Source organism: Trachymyrmex septentrionalis, unplaced genomic scaffold (assembly GCF_001594115.1).
Source record: "Trachymyrmex septentrionalis isolate Tsep2-gDNA-1 unplaced genomic scaffold, Tsep1.0 scaffold128, whole genome shotgun sequence".
Classification (NCBI taxonomy): domain Eukaryota; kingdom Metazoa; phylum Arthropoda; class Insecta; order Hymenoptera; family Formicidae; genus Trachymyrmex; species Trachymyrmex septentrionalis.
The window spans coordinates 1,188,565-1,208,798 of record NW_017304417.1 but is presented as its reverse complement, the minus strand read 5'-3'; the positions used below and the strand labels follow the sequence as shown (position 1 = coordinate 1,208,798).

Sequence of the window (20,234 nt, the reverse complement as noted above, 5' to 3'; positions counted from 1 at the left end):
GAATGCGATAAACACAATTTTTCAGTGCGAGAATTTTATGTACACTAAATACCCTACATTTCAAAAGCGAGCTTACTCTGCATATAATGGTGAATGCAAAAAGAATGCAGATACTCTATCAATGATAAATATATTATAAAGAATTTGGATGTTTAAAATAGACATCTTTATCAAATATATATATACATATATATATATACATATATATATATATGTAATATATATATATATATGTGTAATATATATGTGTGTAATATATATAATATATATATATATATGTAATATATACATATATATATATATATAATTGTGTAAACAAATGTATGTAAAATGTCGAACATGAATCTTGTTCGGTTATTCATTCCCATACAATGTCATACATTGAACTCATCTATTGCCAGATAATGAGAAAATCATAAATGAACATGCCAGCCGTGTTCTTACGTGATGCAAGTATGAGCATTTAGATGCGATATGTCGTACCGTTCGTTAGAAAACGCTATAAACATGGAAAAAACTTACTTAACTCCAAAAAATAACCATGTCGCCATTAACGGTACTTATGTCTTTACGGAAAAGATTCTCGCGCACTCTTACGAAAAAATAGGATGACGAGTAAGAAACGTAGTACAGAAAGACGTTGACGTTCATACTGAACACTAAAGAATACTTTGCTCTTCCAATTCTTACACATAGGTTGAGTCTACGGATACCTCTTTTTTCTTTCTTTCTCTTTCTCTCTCCTTCCACCGTTTTCTCGTCGTTTCTTATCGCACGTTCATATCTTTCGCTTACTTGTATATCACGTCATTTAGCTGATAATACATTGATTTCATTATCGTTGTTAGGCATATAGAAATTAAATAATGAGTAACGTTGCTTATAGGAGTTTCGGCTGTACGAGGCCAGGGAGATAACAGGCTCACGAGAAATTATCACTAGGTGGTTCCGTTTTCATCTTCTTCTGTGGAGAAGTCACTTGCGAGCGTAGATCTGTGCTAGCGGGTCTCTTCGCTTGCGAATTACTTTTCACTGCAGTGGTTGGATCTGCTAATAACAAAGTGTTTGTTCAGGTGTATTCCTTTGAAAAAATTCGTTAAGACAAATTGCGCGACTAACCTTGCAACCACCTAACTTGAGTGGCTGGTCCGTATCCTTTGTCGTTTCGTGCTGCTATTCTAAAGATTATAGCCGGTTTCGTAGTGGTGTCTACGTGAGCGGCATTAAGGGCACTATTGTTCACCGAACAAGAATTACTCGAACCGCAATAAACTCTAATAAAAGCTAACTGATTTGGATTCGACACAACTGTTTTTGGTTCTCCGTCATTGTTCAACGCGGTACTTCGCACTGCCAAATAGACGGAATATTCGAGAATGGGCCCAACGTTACTAGAAGGTGGTTCCCAAGAGATTTGTGCACCGTCTACAGATTTTGATATCTTTATAGCACTCGGTGCGCCCGGGAATCCCGGAAGACACGTCTTGAATGCCGCTACCTATAACGAAAGTGAGGGTTTACAATCAAATTCGCAGATTTTTTTCTCTGTTAAAAAAACTTCTCTTTCTACCTATCGAATGTCGCTAAATATAAAATTGAATTGGTTACCTCGCTCCAAGGACTTCGTCCACAACTATTCACAGCGGCAACTCTAAACTTGTAGGCAGTTCCTGGTTCTACTGCTATTTTAGTTCTTCCTTTAAAAACATCCATTGTTAAATTCTGTGTTACATCTAATGGCTCATCACCAGGAAGATAATAATGCTGAACAGTAAAACAAGTTCCTTTTATCACTCCCACATCATACCATTCTGCCTCTTTCTTTTCTTCTTCGCTCTATAAAAAAAAAAAGTTAATAACAATATTTGTATTTCATTTAAAATAATAATAAAATAATACAGACAATTCATAAAATCTACCTGTTCATTTTTTATTTTCATCGTTGGTTCTGCCGACGATCCTAAAGCAGCAGTAGCTAATGTTGTCAAAGCTGTTGAATCATCTCCTGTTTCTGATCTAGCATCATTAATTTTTTCTTGTTTCTCTCTTTGAAGATTTTCTTTCTTTGAAATGACAAAGTCATCTTTTACCTCCATTTTCATGGGAGTATGTACTTTTTCCACTTCTTTCTCGACAGGTGCAGCGACACCATTGATCGGTGATATGGGCAAATCGGGCAATATGGCCTGTTCGTGTTTTATAAATTCATCTTCCGGCTCTGATTTCATTTGAATGGTTGGTATAATAACGGGGGTTATTACATTATCTGCCGCAATCGCTGTACTATTATCAGTAATCATCGGTTCATCATCTTCGTTTGATTTTATAAGAGAACTCTCGGTTGGAAGATCAGATTCCAGGTCTTCAATTTCGTCTTTTATCTCAATTTTCTGAGTATCGTCTTGGGGTTGTTGCGATGCAGCTGTGTCTTCGGTAAGATTTTCAGATATTAGCGATTTTTCGTTTTCAGACAACGACTCACACTTAATGTCTTTCACCAGGCTATCCTCATCTTGCTGAGTTTCGTTGATTTCCGTTGTTGGATTCACAACGTCCGTTAGAGAAGTCTGTTCAGATGAAGCCTCAACGGCTGATTGTACTAAAGGCAATTCGGATTTTATTACTTTTTCATCATCGACTACTGATTGAGAATCCTTTATCTCCTCTTTTTCACTTGGTAACTCTGAATCATCAGCATTAATTTCCATAGCTGCTTTATCATCTACTGATGAATTATCAACATTTTCAGCTTTCTCAGTTTCACTAGTGGTAATCGATTCAGGAAGATCGGCTGTTGTCGCTCCTTCATTCTTTTCTCCAGCCTCGGCAACTTCTTTTACAGCCGATTCCTCCGTTTGAATATTTTCGGATACATCAACATTTTGTTCTGTTATTTCTGCCGATTCAGCGTTAGACAATTCAGTAGCATTTTCCGCAGCAGGTTCCTCATCTACATCCATTTTTTCTTCATCTTCTAGTAAGAGATCGTCTATCGGACCATCTACTTGCGGAAGCACAAAGTTTCCGTCACCGTCAACTTGCATTGGTTCTCCTGCACTCATCTGAGAAACTAAAGCAGCCGCTGTGCTCGCTTCGTTACCATTACAGCTATCTTCCATTTTATCATCACCGCCGGCACCATCATCCGTAGCTACCATGAATGATAAACCACCAGATGATTCCTGAACCGGATCTATCAGACCAGCTTCTGCCGCTAATGCAGCTAATGCAGCATCAGTAGTAGCAGGCCCATCAGAAGTAGATGCTAAAATATTATTTTATCGTGTAAATTAATGTCATAAATAATTTTCATCGTTTTATGCTATCGCAATATAACTTTACCCACCCAGAGAAGCTGATGGTTGTTTTTGCGATGAAACAAACAGCATTTTGCTAGCGTCTATTGAATCTGACGCACTAGAAGTAGTAACTATGGAGCTACTACTTGTTGGTAAAAGCGTCACCGTCTTTGCGCTTATACCCGCGGGCATTTGCAAAGTCACTGGTTTTCCAGATACAGCTACGGCTTCCTACAGTTTGACAAACACTTATAAAGAATTCTTATATGCTAATTATCATTGTTTAGTAATAATTTAGTTCATATCTTGTAAAAAAATACGTAAATGTTTGTTGTTACACTTACAGGTGCCTTTTGTATCTGTGGTACTGTAACGAGTTGATTCTTGCCAGTATTAAAGATGGTTTGCGCACCGGTCTTCGCAGCAATAGTCACTGTCTTTGGTACACCGCCTTGTCCTGGAACTGTGATGGTTAAAGGTTTTCCAGCCGTTCCACCGCCCATCGCACCAGAGGAAACAACAATCATTTTGACTCCTTGTTGATTCGTGACATGATTGGTAGCTGATAATGGCAAAACATTTACAGGAGTAGCTACAGAAGTAGCTCCTTGTCCTGCACCAGCTTGTGATGTTGTTACAGCTTGTACAGCTCTTAGACCAGAGCCTGTGGTAACAACGATAAATTGGTTGGTTCTGCCGACTAATCCACTATTTCCTGTCGGTTTAGTGATCATTATGGTTTGCTTGCCCGTAATGTTCTGTCCTTTGCTCATCGCCACTATGTTGGACGTTTTCATAGTCGTGAGGATTTTTGATCCCGCAACCGTATTAGGATTTACTAATCGCAGTATTGTCGGTCCCTGATTAAGAGGTTTCGCGCCGGTTGTTTGGACACTTTTGCCCGGGATAAGGCTTACCTTAGGTACTACCATTCCTTGTCCAGTTTTCAAAAGATGCACAATCTGTGGTTGACCAGCTATATTTTGGCCGGGCTTTTGCAGTATGATCTGCTTGCTCTGCTGTGGTGAAGCAGTACGCAACACTGTCGCGCCAGGTGCAGCGAAACGTATTTGCTGACCCGGCTGTACGTTCTTCATTCTGATAGTGTTGGATGCAGTCGCAGCCGCAACTGCAGTTTGTGGCACGATCGAAACATTGTTCATAGTAATTTTTGGAGTGGCTGCTGCGGCTGCGGCCAAAGCAGCAATTCCAGACATGGCAGCGGGCGTTTGACCAGCCGTAGTTGTAGTGGTAGTAGTGATAGTAGTAACAGTTGTTTGCTGCTGCTCAGTGGTAACCACTGCCATTGCTGCTGTAGCCACTGCTGCTGAGGAAGTGACCAGAGGAGACCGAATACGTATGACGTTACCGGTTGCGACTCTCGGGGTCATAGGACTTGTCGACTTTTGCACTGCTTGCGATGGTACTGGTTTTTGCACAGGACTTGCACTTTGAACTCGTAATGGAGTTGCTACTGCCGTTGCCACAGCTGTCGCAACGGATGCAGCTCTGACGGCGGCAGCAACAGGTGGTGTAGTCGTTGGAAGAGCGGCCATAGTAGTCACAGGCGGAGATGTGACAGGTACAGTTGCAGGAGTTGCTACCATTGTGGAGGTTGTTATCGCAACAGGAGTGCTGACGATAGGCGCAGTCGGCGTCGGTGCGCTTACCAACGGATAGGCACTACCAGTTGCCGCTACTGGAGGCATGTCATACTTTTGTATTTGAAGAATATAGTATTGCGCGGACGGGCTTACTGTCCAGCTGACTTCCAACGATTGCGTGGAAGCCCTAATCAGCTGAACTCTGGAAGGTGCCGCTGGTTTACTAACTTCAAGGTACCACAGATCTTTACAGCAAACCTAGACCAAAAAAAAAGAATCATTTCGTTAATACAATAGTATATCATCCAATCAAAAATCATGCTATTCTAATTAATCCTAACCTGATTATTCCAAGCTTTGCGATAACCATCTCTACCAGACCATACATAAAGTCTACTGTGTACACCAACTGCACAATGACCAGCACGAGCACGAGGAACATTCTCCTCCAAGGAATCAACAGTCAATTGTTCCCAAGTGAGAGTTTCTGAAACAGTAACATTTAATAATATTTTTATCTTCTGAACTGCATTGATTAGATTATCCATTTAATATATCAAATTGTATGTTCAACAGTAAAATTTTATCATCTTTTATTGACTAAATAATTTTAGAAATTTAAAGATTACTTTAATTTATATAACACTAATAAATAATAATAAGGCTCTGTAAGTATAAAATAATATATTTTATACTTACAAAAGAAGGGCAAAGAGCCAGTAATGTGTAGTAACAAACTTTAATTAAATTAAAATTCAATCATAAATTACAAAACGACAAACAAACGTTTTGACTCCGCTCGAGTCATTTTCAATGTTGCAGTAATATTCAAACATCGCTATAAAAATATCTATGGTATTATATTCTTCATATCGTGTAGCGTCTTGCGAGTCAGTTCAGATATCAGAATTCAAAGTAGTCAGAAAAATATTCTAGAAAAGTGACCGTGAACAAAACATGAATACTTGATACATGCGAATTAATAATATATATATAATATAATCACCTTGTCAATATCGGTAAAAGTGTTGAGAGTCCATTAATAAAAAAGAGAGAAAAGCAGATAGATGGTAATCCATATCGCACAAAGGTTTTTTTTTTAAATTTGAAGCAAATTTGCAAAAGTAGCAAACATCTGATTTCCACAATATCGAATAACGCAATGTCGAAAAGGAAAACACTAATCGGGAACAGAAAACGGCAAAAAAGGAGAGGAAAAAAGGAAAGAAGATATTAGGAAAAAGAAAGAAAAGTATAATGCTAGAATACGCTTCGGGCAAAGACTCCGTGTCATTTTGTCTGTTTATTTCATTTTTCTGTTTTTTAATGTGTACTATTTCAGATATTAATCTTTTATTATGTGAATCTTTCAGATATTGTATTAACGTATGGAATAGTAAAAAACTTTTCTGTGTTATCCTTGTTATTCTTCGAACTATTAATGTTATTAATATGAAATTTAATTCTATTATGAATAGTCGAGAAAATAAAATGTAGAGGATATCCATTCTTTAAAAAAATATTAATAGCGTCAATTAAATTATTTTGTTGGAACTTCGGATGACACAACCGAAAAATCTTATCCACAACTCCTAATCTGAATAAGTTTTTTAGATACCATGTTGATCATAGATGAACAGAGGCTTATTTTCGATGTATATCGGAAGACAACCTTTTCCGGTAGATATCTTAATTTCCATTCACACCATCCGCTTTGTCACAAAAGATTTTTCGGTTGTGTCATCGGAAGTTCCAACAAAATAATTTAATTGACATTATTAATATTTTTTTAAAGAATAGATATCCTCTACATTTTATTTTCTCGACTATTCATAATAGAATTAAATTTCATATTAATAACATTAATAGTTTGAAGAATAACAAGGATAACACAGAAAAGTTTTTTACTATTCCATACGTTAATGCAATATCTGAAAGATTCACACCTATCATTAACATGTTTAATTGTAAATTGGCCTTCACCATCCCTAACACATTAAAAAATTTTATAAAGAGAGAAAAGATAGGCTGGAACATGTACATAATCAAAATGTGGTTTACAGAATATCCTGTGAGAGTTGTGATGTTAGTTACGTTGGCGAGACTAAAAGACAGTTAAAGACTAGACTGCATAAACATGTTTCAGATATTAATATAAGTTCAAAATCTCCATCGATGATCTCTAACCTCCGTATGGAGGAGAATCACAAATTTTAAATGGGATAAAGTGGACTAGATATAGAATCATCATATGATAAAAGATTAATATCTGAAATGGTATACATTAAAAAACAGAAACATGGAATAAACAGACAAAATGACACGGAGTCTTTGCCCGAAGCGTATTCTAGCATTATACCTTTTCTTTCTTTTTCCTAATATCTTCTTTCCTTTTTTCCCCTTCTTTTTTGCCGTTTTCTGTTCCCGATTAGTGTTTTTCTTTTCGACATTGCGTTATTCGATATTGTGGAAGTCAGATTTTCGCTACTCTTGCAAATTTGCTTCAAATTTAAAAAAAAAACCATTGTGCAATGTGGATTACCATCTATCTGCGTTTTCTCTCTTTTTTATTATGAACTCTCAACACTTTTACCAGTATTGACAAGGTACATGATTACATTATATATGTATTATTAATTCGCATGTATCAAGTATTAATGTTTTGTTCACGGTCACGTTTCTAGAATGTTTTTCTGACTACTTTGAATTCTGATATAACTGACTCGCAAGGCACTACATGATATGAAGAATGTAATACCATAGATATTTTTATAGCGATGTTTGAATATTACCGCAATATTGAAAATGACTCGAGCGGAGTCGACATTTGTTTGTCGTTTTGTAATTTATGATTGAATTTTAATTTAATTAAAATTTGTTACTACATTACTGGCTTTGTCCTTCTTTTGCATATATTGTTTTATATAACACTATAAAATGCAAAAGAATAAAGAAAGTAAAATAGAAGAAGTAAAACAGAAAGTAAGACTTACCTAGATTCAAGCATGCTAGCGTGCTTGTGCATTTCCACTCTTTCTCGTGTGTCGCGACTTTAACATCGTCGACGACCAATGGCACCCAGCCCCCAAACACATACATTCGATGACCGATTAAAGTGGCAGTATGAAGTGACCGTGGTAAAGGGGTAGGTCCATGAACTACTGGCTTGTTCCAAGTCATCGAATCAACATCGAGGAACCATAAGTCACCTAAACGGCAACCGCTCATGCCACCATAGATCACTAGACAAGACTTGCCTGTGGTACGATCGGTATATGCCACTCCAGTATGGGATTCTCTAGGAGGTGGCGCGTGTCCATGCGTTTGCGGCACATCCCAGGCTGTATGGCCATTAGGAAGAAGTTCGAGCGTGTATAGATCATTCAAATATCTCGGTATATTATTTTTCGGGTCATCACTGTCATTCGCCAGACCTCCAAAAAGGAAGACCCTATTACCAATGAGAGTAAAACTATGTCCTAATCGTGGACATGGTGGTGGTTCATGCTTAGGTGGTTTTGGCTTCAAACGTTTCCACTCCCATCGACTCGCTTGTAGTTCATACAACTCGTTAGAATATTTGCCATATTCTACCATTCCACCAAAGACAAAGATGCGAGTACCATCGACAACAAAACCATATGCCGCACAACCTGGAGGAATGTCTCCCTTCGTCGAAGGCACAAACCACTGATTTGTTGCTGCAAAGATATACCTTGTATAAATATCTTGATGCAAGATTAGATTCCAAAATTTATATATATAATATTTTTTTTATGTAAATTTTTTAATACAATATAAGATAATAATCTTTTTTTTCTATTTCTTATTAGTAGTACATAAATATATTTAATGTATATAAATGCAAAAAATATATAATTTGTTGTATATGTTATTAATATATGTAATCCATATTGTTTTACATTTCTATACAAAATTATATACATAACAGTACAATTATATACATATTATAATTACAATTATATACATTATATATATAACAATATAAATATTTCAAACAGGTAATTAGATTTTGCAAAATTTTTTAAATAATTTAAAATGTATAAGTTAATAAAAAAATTTTTAATACTATTTAAACTTAATTTTAAAACAATCTTATATACAAAATTAGATTATAAATACCATAGGATGTAAAGTTGATTCATATATTTTAAAACAAAGTAAAAATGATAAAAATGAATGAATGTATGTATGTACAGAGAATAACTAAAAGATTGCAACACATTTTTTTTAATAAATTATGAAATGCAGCCTGTTCACCAAGCGATTAGCTATTACTTATGGATCCATAAGTAAAAATCCGTCATTCGGTGAATAGGCTGCATTCCAAAACCTATTTTTAAAAAAGTATTGCACCCTTTTAGTTGCTAACTGTACGCACTAGAATATTTATAATTTCTTAACTTAACTGGGTTCGACATTTAGTAAACTTACATACTTTTATAATTTTCACTTCGTTTCAAAATACATAATCAATCATATTTTACATCTTTTCTCTTTATCTTTTCAACGTTTAGATGTATGTTAATTATATTTTAACAGTGCAGAAAATATAATATAACTAGAGTCCGATCGAAACTTTTGCCGAAACTGAACCGAAACATTCGGTTACATATCAATTTTAACTGAAACCGAAACTAAAAATTAGGTATCCTATAAAGGCCACGTGTATAAACACGCGCATATATTCATATACTTTTAATTTAATATGCATATATCATATACTTTTTCTTCATAAATATTACAATTTATTGAAACAATAATTAAATTTCGAAATCGAAAATCGAAATTTCGGTTAAGTGTCAATTTTGACCAAAGAATATAAATACCTCCTTCTTCCTAAACATCATAATTTAATTATTGAAATAATAATTACACACATTAAAATTAATATTTATGAAGAAGAGCTACATGATGTCGAAACTGACACGTAATGAGTGTTCAGTTTCAGTAAAAGTTTCTGTCGAATTCTAAATATAATATTAAAAAACTAATTAACGAGTGTTATTGGTTGAGTTCAGTAAAAATAGCGGCTTTGCAACTATAAAATTCTTTAATGTTTGGTCTTGCCCTTAATTGTAATTCTTCAGTAGAATCTAAATGTGCGTCCAATAATATTAAAGAATATCTAAGCCTATTCTACAATGTGCTATTTGTTTCCTGTTTCTTGCTTTTTACCTCTTGCTTTTTCCTCCTTTGCCGTTTTATCAACAATTGTATTTCTTGCTACATGTTTCCTGTTTCTTCCAAAGTATGTTAACTTTTATCTCGGCGACATAAAACAAAAAACCGGATAAGAAACAAAAACACAAGATAAATAATAGCAAAAAACATAAAACAAAAAGCACATTGTGGAATAGATTTTACAATTGTGTTTATGATGCTAAAAATGGCTGCGTTCAACAGAGAAAGCAGCTTTGCAACTGTTGTAAAACTTTTCAATATGATTGGTTTATATACATTTAGATCCATAAGGAACCAAAAGCAAGAATAAATCGTATTGAAGAGGCCTGCTGTTCTTTTTAGCTGGATACTTATCATGGAACATGTTGAAATGAATTCCAATCCGAATTATTCCATTTTTCCTAGAAAACACAATAAGTCTGTTCTTATTGACTGAACTTTTGCACCAGTTCATCTTTCCTTTTCTTTCCTCCTGGAGAGAAGAGGAAGAAAGATGAAGTGGCGCAAAAGTTCAGCCAAAAAGAACAGGCCTAATAGAAATCTAAGGAATAATTGAATAATTCCGATTGGAATCTATTCCGACTTGTTCCATTGAACTTCTCTTGCGCGATTCATCCTTTTTCCTTTTCTCTCCATGTTGAAGAGAAAAAGAGAAAAGATGAATCGTGTAAAAACTTTGGCTGAAAGAAACAGATTTAAGGTATCCATAGTCAGACCTCATTCAAGACCGTCTTAGGGGCTTCGCACAATAAAGGTAACAGAATAAGAATTTCAACCTATCAGAAACCTGTGTATTCCACAATACATGATTTCTGATAGATTAAAATTCTTATTTTCTGTTTTCTATTTCTTTTATTACGCGGAGTCCCTTACAAAGTCACGAACCAGCCAAAGGACCTTTAGACATTACTTAGGCTACTATCAGAAATCAGATACATCGGAATACGCGGTTTCTGATAGGTTGAAATCGTTTATTCTTTATTCCTAATTCCTTATTTCTTCTTTGCGCAGAGCCTTAGGAAAGTCTTGAAATAAGAACGGACTGTCCGGTATTCATAGTCGATTCTTATTTCAAGACCGTCTTAAGTAATATCTTAAGACGCTAATGCGGCTCTCTGATTGGTTCGTGACTTCTCCAGACCGTACTTAAGACAGTTTTGAATATAAGATGTGACTATATCGCCCTAAGAATTTTACAACAGTTACAAAGCTATTTTCTCTGCTGAACACAGCCACTGTCCGAGATCTCGAATGGAGAAAGAATTGACCAATCGCATTGAACATGTGATCGAATCGTTCGAATGTGATTTGATTCTCTCCCTCGATCTCGGATCGATTCCCTTGCAAAAATTTCAAAGCTGCTTTTTCTGCCGAGCGCACGTTTCATTTTTAGTTGTTACTCTATCCTTTGCACTCGGAAGATTCGTTTGAGCGACAAAAAAGAAATGGGGAAAGAGAAAAAAAAATTGCAAAGGAAAAGTGCACACGGCGCAGCTACAAAGAGCAGTGACCATATGCATCCCGGCTGTTACCATGGCGAGTTCGCGCGCAAGGACAAACATTTCGAAATCGGACTCGAAGTGCGCGCAGCGGCAGGCGCAGGCGCACGGCAGTCGGCGACGTAGCGCGAGAAAGATAATAATGTACGTGCGGACGCGCGCGGGAGGCGGAAGAAGGGCAGAGAGAAGGAACGAGAACGAAAGGAAAAAAGGAGAAAGAAAAGCGGAGGAGCGCGAACGTGGAATGACGGGAAACTGCTCGGCGCGTTGCATAGCGGCATTGGGGGGGTCGGGGGAGGGAAACGAGCAGGAACGAGGGAGGGGGAACGTTAGAGACAGCAATGGCCGCTCCCGCGCGTATAAACATGTAGAATGACAGACCGTGACGATTTCGCAGGTCCGTCAGGACCGAGCGGCTGTCCCGAGGGAACGAGGACGCTGGCGCGATCGGGCTCGACGGCGAACGCCGGGCCCGGACGCCGTCCGTTCCGTTCGGGAGGCGAAATCGACGCGTTCGCCCCAGGATCCCGGCCGGTCACGGTCTTGTCAACGTATGCCGCCATATTGGTTCGCGGGAATCGCCACTCGCCAGGTACGGCGCCGCGCGGCGTACATAAAGTAAAGTAAAGGGACGCACGGCGTAGCGCGCCGAGTACACTCCGGGGGATCAACTCACCTGTATTGTATACGTGTAGCTCGTCTACGATACCCTCATTCCCGCCGCCAAAAACGACCATGAGATCCTTAATGGCGACCGCCCGGTGGCCATGCCTGGGTCGCGGCTGGGGCCCGGTCGGATTCGCGATCCGCTTCCACTTTAGCATGGGTGCCGCCATGATGACCGTCGATCACATCATTTTTTCATACCGCGCGGTCATACAACACCACTAGCACTACCAACGTCGTTCTCCTCGCAGTTTGCTACTTGTCGTTCGCTGCCACTTGGTTATTTCTTTGCGCGACGCTCGGAGGATTTACACGGGCGTCCCCCCCCCCCTTTTATCACAGAAACCGCAGCCCGTCTGTCGTGACGGCACTGACGGTAGTCGTCGACGGCTTCCGACGACAGCAGTAATACTCGAGAACCAACTCGAATTTTCGTTAAACTTACACCACTTCTTCGAGCCGTTCGAATCGCACCGCTCTCGACGCTGCACGTCCCGATTCTAACCTCACTGAAAGTGCCGTTTCACAGCGCGATCTCCTCCCGCGCGCACTCGTATTCGCTTCCGACGTTTCGAACACCGTGCCGCGACGTCCGAACGTCCGGCGATCGGCTGTTTCACTCGTTCGTTAACGCGCGCTCGCGGCTCGCGTCCACCGCACTTGCAATCGGTGACAAAAGCCGCGGATCGCGAACCAACTCTAGGGGCGCCGAGACTCGCCGCTCCGAGAACAGTATACGTCCCAACGGCGCGCAACACGTACACACGTACAGAAGAGATGACGCGCACCGTGTGTGTGCCTCGACGCGCAAGTATTCGTATGCGTCCGTATTTATGTATACGCGGTGTTTACGGCCGTCGACAACGTGGAACGCTAGAGTGACGACTCGGCACGCGCTGCGATCCGAGCGAATACGCGATTGCGACGCAAGATCCGCTCGTATTGCGACTATCGAGCTTCTCGAGACAATCGAGAACAATCGATGAGATTCTCGAGAATAATTAGTAGTGGTAGTAGTGGCGGTGGTGGTGGTGATAGTAGCGGCGGCGTCGTTGTCGATTTCGGGGAGCCTGAGAGCGTTCTGTGTGCGCGCGCGCACCGATTTTCGCTCTCACTCTCACCTCTTCGCCCGCTGCCACTGCTACCGTACCCTCTCGCGGTGAAACCTGCGTCAAAACGAACGAAAAACGGCGCGGCAAGATATCACTGTAGAACGATCGAGCAACGCTGAGCAAAGCGACGCGTATCCGCAAGCCGATGCTCTTGATGAATGTAGACGTGATTATCGATCACCGGCGACGAGCGATTCCGTTGTACTTATCGGGAAAACTGCCGGAATCTTCGGTAGCTCGATGGCGCGCACGAGCGGCCTTTGCGGACCTCGTCCACCATTGCACACAACGCGTCGGTGACGAGCAGTAACAAGCGCATTGCCAACCGACGCCGTTCTGCGGAATAGTGTAGGGAAACGTTGCATCCGAGCGTTTAATCGATTCGATTTTCGAGGCTGCTTTCGTGGTCGATCCTCGTTTCGATTAGTCCAACTTGAAGGTAAAAATTTGTCACTAGAGTAAGGACAAAAAATCAACCAATCAGGGGTTCAGAAAATTATGAAAATTGTCCAGAAAATTACTAAGAACCCTTACGCACAAAAATGAAAGAAATATTAGAAATAACAATAAATATTAAATATTAGAGTAATAAAAAATTAAGAATAATTTTGAACCATTTGTGCGTTACGTTTAATGTTTAATTTTATATTTCTAATTTTTTGCATCTCTAATATTTAATATTTCTTCCCTTGTGCAGAGCTCTTCAAAGTATTTCAATGTATCTATATAAAATAATTGTATATAAAGATATTATTTAATTGCAAATTATTGCTGGAATAAAGGCTTTCTAAAGAATTTTTAAATTTTATGTAGATAATTAATCAATTTTTTATATACGTTGATAGATTAGATATTATAAACCAAATTTTACACAAAGTAGAGTATAGGCTTTGTTCCAACTCTTTACATTTTGATTTTATATATTATACAAGGTGTCCCATATTTTCGCAACATTTTATTAACAAGATATTTTTTACTAAAAATCGCTAAATATTGATTTTCAATAATTTTTTATTCAAATACTATTAACTTTACAGAAAAGCAAGAAACAAAAATTGTTTATTTTCCTCTCATAAAATTCTGAGAATTTTTTCAGAATTTTTTAATACCATACTTTTTCATGTTGATGAAAATAAGAAAATGCAGCACTAAAAAGTTGATAAAAAATTTTGAAACAATTCTTAGAGTTCTATGAGAAGAAAATAAATAAGTTTTGTCTCTTGCTGTTTTTCTGTAAAATTGATAGTATTTGAGAAAAAAATTATTGAAGATCAATATTCGACAATAATTAATATCTTGTTAAGTGTTGCGAAAATTGCAAAATGGTAGAGGACTTTTCGATTCAATTTAGTCCGCTCTACCTGCTCACTAGCGTTATCGAATGAATTACGGGATACTCTGCAGATACCTATAAGGAATTTATCGTAACTCGGTAATATGATAAGAATTTGTATGATTTTATTCGCAAACATTGCACTCTTTTTACATAAATATTTTTATTTTCTTATAAATCATCCTAGGTTGAGATATTTATCTCGGATAATGCATTATACTTTTATGTCTACTTTTAACACATATTATAAAGCAAAATAATGCTGTAAATTAAAATAGAGCTAGAAATATACAAAAGAAATTGTCACATTCAATTAATAGACAATATTTAGGAGTATGTTCAAGATTCAAATCTTACGCAATGCTAAAGTACAACTACTTTTTGTTAAAGCTAGAAATATTTCTTGCTTCTCTTTTAATTTCTAATTTGAAATTATTAAAACTGTGTATCTTATAATTAAGGAAATCTGTAGATTTCTTGAGAGGAATAATGTTTCATTCCTCTGATTGAAAAATTCATAAATTGATAACGGTATAAATGGAATATTAATGTTCTTTGCCTATCAACGCGACTTCGCATATTTTACATATTGTATCTTTAAACTGTGGACAGTAGCTGGCACCACATAAGGGGCATTTTACTTCCGGTTTTCCTTTGTAAATGGGTGTGAATGTGCTTGCGCACAATGAGAATGGATTGTGCTCGTCGTACACTAATTTATGCTCGTCAACAGGATTCTTGTCACAAGACTGAAAAAAGAACAAATTAAATTTTTCATTTATAGCAATTAATTATATATATAAATATTAATTTACGATAAAAAATAAAATTACCTGTAACAAAACTCGAATTTTTTGTGCAAGTTCTGGATTTGGTCCAAGCTCGAGTAATCTTCTCGCGAACGAAGCGGCGGTTTTGAAATTCTTTAGTTTGTAGAACAAATTCACAGCTACTTGAAGAGTAAGAATTTGATGTACAGGTTGTAGATTGCAATGCGTAAAATAAGCTGCCATTTCGCAAATCCTTTTCTGTTCTGCTAATGTGGCTCTTGGCAGGTTTTTACGCTCAGTTTCCATCTTTAAGCCTAAGATATACTCGCGACAAATCTGAATCAGCTGTTGAGCTTCTGCAATATCTTGCTTAGTATCGACAACGAGTAATGGTACACTTAGCAAGATACTCTGCAGCTTTTCTATCGCCTTGGCAAACTTGCCATTGGTCGTCAACTGATAACACACTTGAAGACGCTGAACTAATTCAGTAAGATGCAATCCCACCGCAGGTAAACCTGTTTTAGATGTGGTATCTTTCCAGTTAGTATCCTTCCAATTTCTTTGAGGATATCCATATAACGATGGTATACTAGGTAAACAAGCATAGGATGTTCTGGAGCGAGAGTACGTATTTAAGAATAGAGATTGATAAGACCCAAACTCCACAACTCCGACTTGATTATTTAATAGTCTGAAAGCCGATTCAAACGATCCAGCCAATATATGATCAACTACCAATTTAGAATTATTAATCCAATGCTGTGGTGGTGAAACCCCTTTAGTAGGTAGACATTCATAATTATTGCTTTCGTCGGAAGTCGCTGCAGCTTCGAGTTCTGGTGGAAGATCGACATCCTCGACATCCCAGCCAGGATTTTCTTCACCTTCTGGCACAATTTCCGTGTCTACGCCTTCTTCGTCATCTATACCGAGTTCCTCGTCATTGCCCCATCCTTCGGGGGTTGCTTCACCATTGTCTTCCAGAGCAAGAGCAGCAGCTACTTGAGTCCTGCTGCGAGACATCATTGCGCCTTCGAAAAAGCCTTTAGAAACAGTCAACAAGGGCCAGTTGTTCTCAGCTTGTTGAATAGGTACAGGTGGACGAAGGTATGTGGCACCTTTCTCCAGCGCAGAAAGTTCCTCGCTCATCGATTCATACTCGCCATCATCCTCTTCATTTGATATTCCGTGAATTTTCTCAGTAACATATGCCAACGATGCTTGTCCAGAGTTCTGTGGACAGAAATTTATACATAATTTTTACGCAGTGTTGTAAAACATACTTATTTATATATTTTAATTGTAATTAATAATCACAATTAATGAAGAGTTCTGATTATACAGGGTGTCTGATAATTAATGATAAAACTCTCGCATAGCGGTAGAATAGACTAAACTGAATCGAAAAGTCTTCAATTTTGCAATTTTCGCAATAGTTAACAAGATATTAATTTCTAAAAATCGCTGCATATTGATTTTCAATAATTTTTTACTCAAATATTATCTTTTAAATATTATCATCTTTACAGAAAAACAGTAAGAGACAAAAATATTATTTTCTTCTCAAAGTTCTGAGAATTTTTTCAGAATTTTTTCAAAATTTTTTAGTACCGTATTTTCTCATGTTGGTAAAAATAGTTGTCAATATATATGTATAAGAAAATGCAGTACTAAAAAGTTGATAAATAATTCTGAAAAAATTCTTAGAAATATTCTTCTCTATGAGAAGAAACTAAACAATTTTTGTCTCTTGCTGTTTTTCTATAAAGTTGATACTATTTGAGTAAAAAAATTATTGAAGATCAATATTCGATAATTTTTAGTAATTAATCTTATTAACTATTGCGAAAAATTGCAAAATAGTAGACCTTTCGATTCAGTTTAGTCCATTCTGCCGCTATGCGAGTTTTATCGTTAATTATCAGACACCCTGTATATACAGAATTATTAATTAATAGATATATAATATACCCGTAAAATCTTAGCCCGTTCATAAATATCTCCAAGAAGTAAACTTCCTTGATATTGACCAGACACATCTTTCCGAATTTCTGCGATTTTTATCATTTTGCGTAGCTTTTCCAAGTTACCAGTTATTAAATAAAGGAAAGCCAATTTCTCGAAGTTCTTAGTTCTTTGATAGCACATTTCCACAACTTGATGATTGCCTTGCAGTAAAGCCGTTTGCGCCAAATTCTCCCAGCATGATTTTTGATCGAGCGATCTCGCCGCTTCCAACGCGACTTCGATATTTCCACATTCAAGTGCAAGACCGAATCTGGTCTTTTCATCTTTCACGAAATGAAGAGCCACTTCTGGATATCCCTTTTGCTGCAAGTACGCTATAATTGATTGCCCAATAAGATTTGCGTTGCGAACCATATGTAAAACTTCCTCGTATTTCCTGTTAATTAATGCTAGCTTGAATTTGTATTCCGTTGAATCTATTCGGAGAATCCTCGGCTTACATTCTCGGTCCAAGCAATAAACTTGATTGCCTTTTACTCTCGTAACATATATCGGTAAATCTAACGTACGAATGATGCCGTAATCACCATTGCTAATTGCGTATTTAATGTGATTGCTGGTCGTGTAAATAAATACGCCGGAATCGTCCCAAGCGCCGGACTTTACTCTAGTGTTTTCGTGTATGCAGCAGAGAGATTCTAACCGACGATTACAAATGTTGACGGTATGTTTGGCTAGCAGTGCAACATGAGACATGTCGCTGGACCATACAACATATCTACACTTGGCGATTTTTTCTTCTGCCAATGTTCTTTTCTGTTGTACATCAAACAGTGTTACTTGTTCCGGATCGCGCAAAAGCAACATACCAGTACCGGCATAAAATATTTCGTCACAATTTGGAATTTGTACTTTCTTCGTGACTTCGTTCTTTAAGTTTTTAATAACTAACTAAAAAAAGGAAATATCAATTATTAAATTGTATAAATTATAAAAATATTATAAAAATATAATGAAAGGTAATAAAGTATCAAAAATTATACATAGAAGTAAAAGATAGCGTAAACATGATAAGAATACATAAGATGTACATAAGATTTTCATTTAATTGAAGTAAATTAATTCAATTATTTAATTATAGAATTTCAAATATTTTGTAAAAATATCATGTAAAACATATTTATCTTACCGAATATGCTCTATCTAATACAGCGAATCGATTTCTGGCAACCCAAATGGCAGTAACACCGGATGCCCGTTTCGTATCAGCATCCGTGCTCGAATCTCCCTCGCGTGGTATCATATACAAATCATAAGTACTATTCTCTATATTCGAGGGCGATCTCGTACATATTAAAACGCTATTTTCCGCCTGATTGTACGACATGGTGTACGGTGGAGTTTTTCCTCCGCCGCGTATTTGCATCACCGATGTGTCCTTTGACGTGGTGAAATCTAACTTTCGAAGAAAACGATCTTTCACATAATATAGAAGATTTCCGCAAACTGCATATGCGGGACGTTCTCTCTCAAGTTTGAAAATTATCATTCCAGAATCGTGACCGGCGGCAAAAAGATTAAGCGTTGGATGTGCGGCAAGAACCCAGAATCTTTCATGTTCCCTTCTAAATGTGTGCAAACATGTGCGTTTCGTCATATCCCAGACTCTAATACTTTTATCTTCTGAATTGGAAAGAATGAGGTCCTGTCTAGGATGAAAGAGTACGCAGGATACATTATTGTAATGACCGCGACATGTGTCTACTTCCCAAGCCTTGGCATCATTCATTCGCCACATTTTGATCTGACGATCATCAGCTCCGGAGACAATAAGAGGCAATGTTCCATGAAAACATGCCCAGTTTACGCCTCTGTCATGACCTTCCAAAACATATTTCACTACTGCATCGGCTTGACCGAATAAATCGGTCGCTCCCGGATTCTTCAGATGATCTTCGAGACCTCCCGGACCTGGGGCCACGTTCTTCTTGCGCAATCCTGCAATTGCATTCGTTCAGTTATTGTGAGGCAGAATCATTTGCCTCTGTCAATAATTACGTAATTATAAAATTGTCTTGGATTATATAATTAATTGTATTAATAAATATATAAATAATGAAACAATATAAATTACATATAAATTTATTAATAAATCTGTCATGAAATAAAAAGTTTGAGAGAAGTTTTTTAAATCAATTTTTATTTTAATAAGGTCTAAAATTTTCAGCGATATGTATGAGAAATAATTTCTGCACGAACCGGAAATATCCCAAACGCGGACCGTTTGATCCAATGAAGCTGACACGATGATATCCTCTGTGGGATGAAATTGGGCACACATTACATAATGATTGTGCCCAGTCAGTACACAAATGCAAGTGCGACTTTGCCAGTTCCAGATTCGAATAGTTTGATCATCTGAAGCACTGAGGATCCAAGGATATTCTTGATGAAACATTGTGGTCCTAATGTAATCCAGGTGACCCAAAAGGGTGAAGATACATCTTCGTTGTTTGTAATTCCAAACTTTGATCTTATAATCGTCGCCGCCAGAAACAAACAATGGCTGCTGATTGTGAAAACATATGCCTCGAACGGGTCCGTCATGTTCATCGAATTTGTCGAGCAGGGCGCACATACGATAATCCCACAGTTGGATAACGCCATTATGTAAACTGTAATTTATTTATGAATGTAAAAGATGTAATGCGATATTTTTACTGATTCCATTTTTTTGTATTTATGTAAGAAATATAATAATTATTTTATATAATT

General features: G+C 37.4%; 2 protein-coding genes across 3 annotated transcripts in view; both read right to left on the bottom strand.

Moving 5' to 3' along the window:
• Positions 1 to 301: 301 nt before the first annotated feature.
• On the bottom strand, positions 302 to 13,657 carry LOC108756552 (host cell factor 1). 2 transcript variants are annotated; one of them, XM_018500440.1, is made up of 9 exons: positions 12,284 to 13,657; positions 7,897 to 8,604; positions 5,245 to 5,390; positions 3,644 to 5,161; positions 3,347 to 3,530; positions 1,920 to 3,265; positions 1,609 to 1,836; positions 1,120 to 1,498; positions 302 to 1,050 (listed from the first exon to the last, which is right to left on the bottom strand). In XM_018500440.1, the coding sequence occupies exons 1-9, from the start codon at positions 12,441 to 12,443 to the stop codon at positions 923 to 925; spliced, it is 4,797 nt and encodes a 1,598-aa protein (XP_018355942.1). In that variant the 5' UTR covers positions 12,444 to 13,657; the 3' UTR covers positions 302 to 922. The 2 variants fall into 2 exon arrangements, with proteins under 2 accessions (XP_018355942.1, XP_018355943.1); XM_018500441.1 differs by having other exon boundaries at positions 302 to 1,047.
• A 1,293-nt stretch (positions 13,658 to 14,950) lies between these two features.
• The window catches only part of LOC108756553 (coatomer subunit alpha), a 9,341-nt gene continuing 4,057 nt past the window's right edge, over positions 14,951 to 20,234 (bottom strand). The window contains exons 2-6 of the mRNA XM_018500442.1: positions 19,719 to 20,134; positions 18,649 to 19,457; positions 17,463 to 18,410; positions 15,552 to 16,724; positions 14,951 to 15,467 (exon numbers count right to left, since the gene is read on the bottom strand). Of these exons, the coding sequence (XP_018355944.1) occupies positions 15,264 to 15,467; positions 15,552 to 16,724; positions 17,463 to 18,410; positions 18,649 to 19,457; positions 19,719 to 20,134 (3,550 nt within the window). The 3' untranslated portion in view covers positions 14,951 to 15,263. The remainder of the gene's footprint in view (positions 15,468 to 15,551; positions 16,725 to 17,462; positions 18,411 to 18,648; positions 19,458 to 19,718; positions 20,135 to 20,234) is intronic.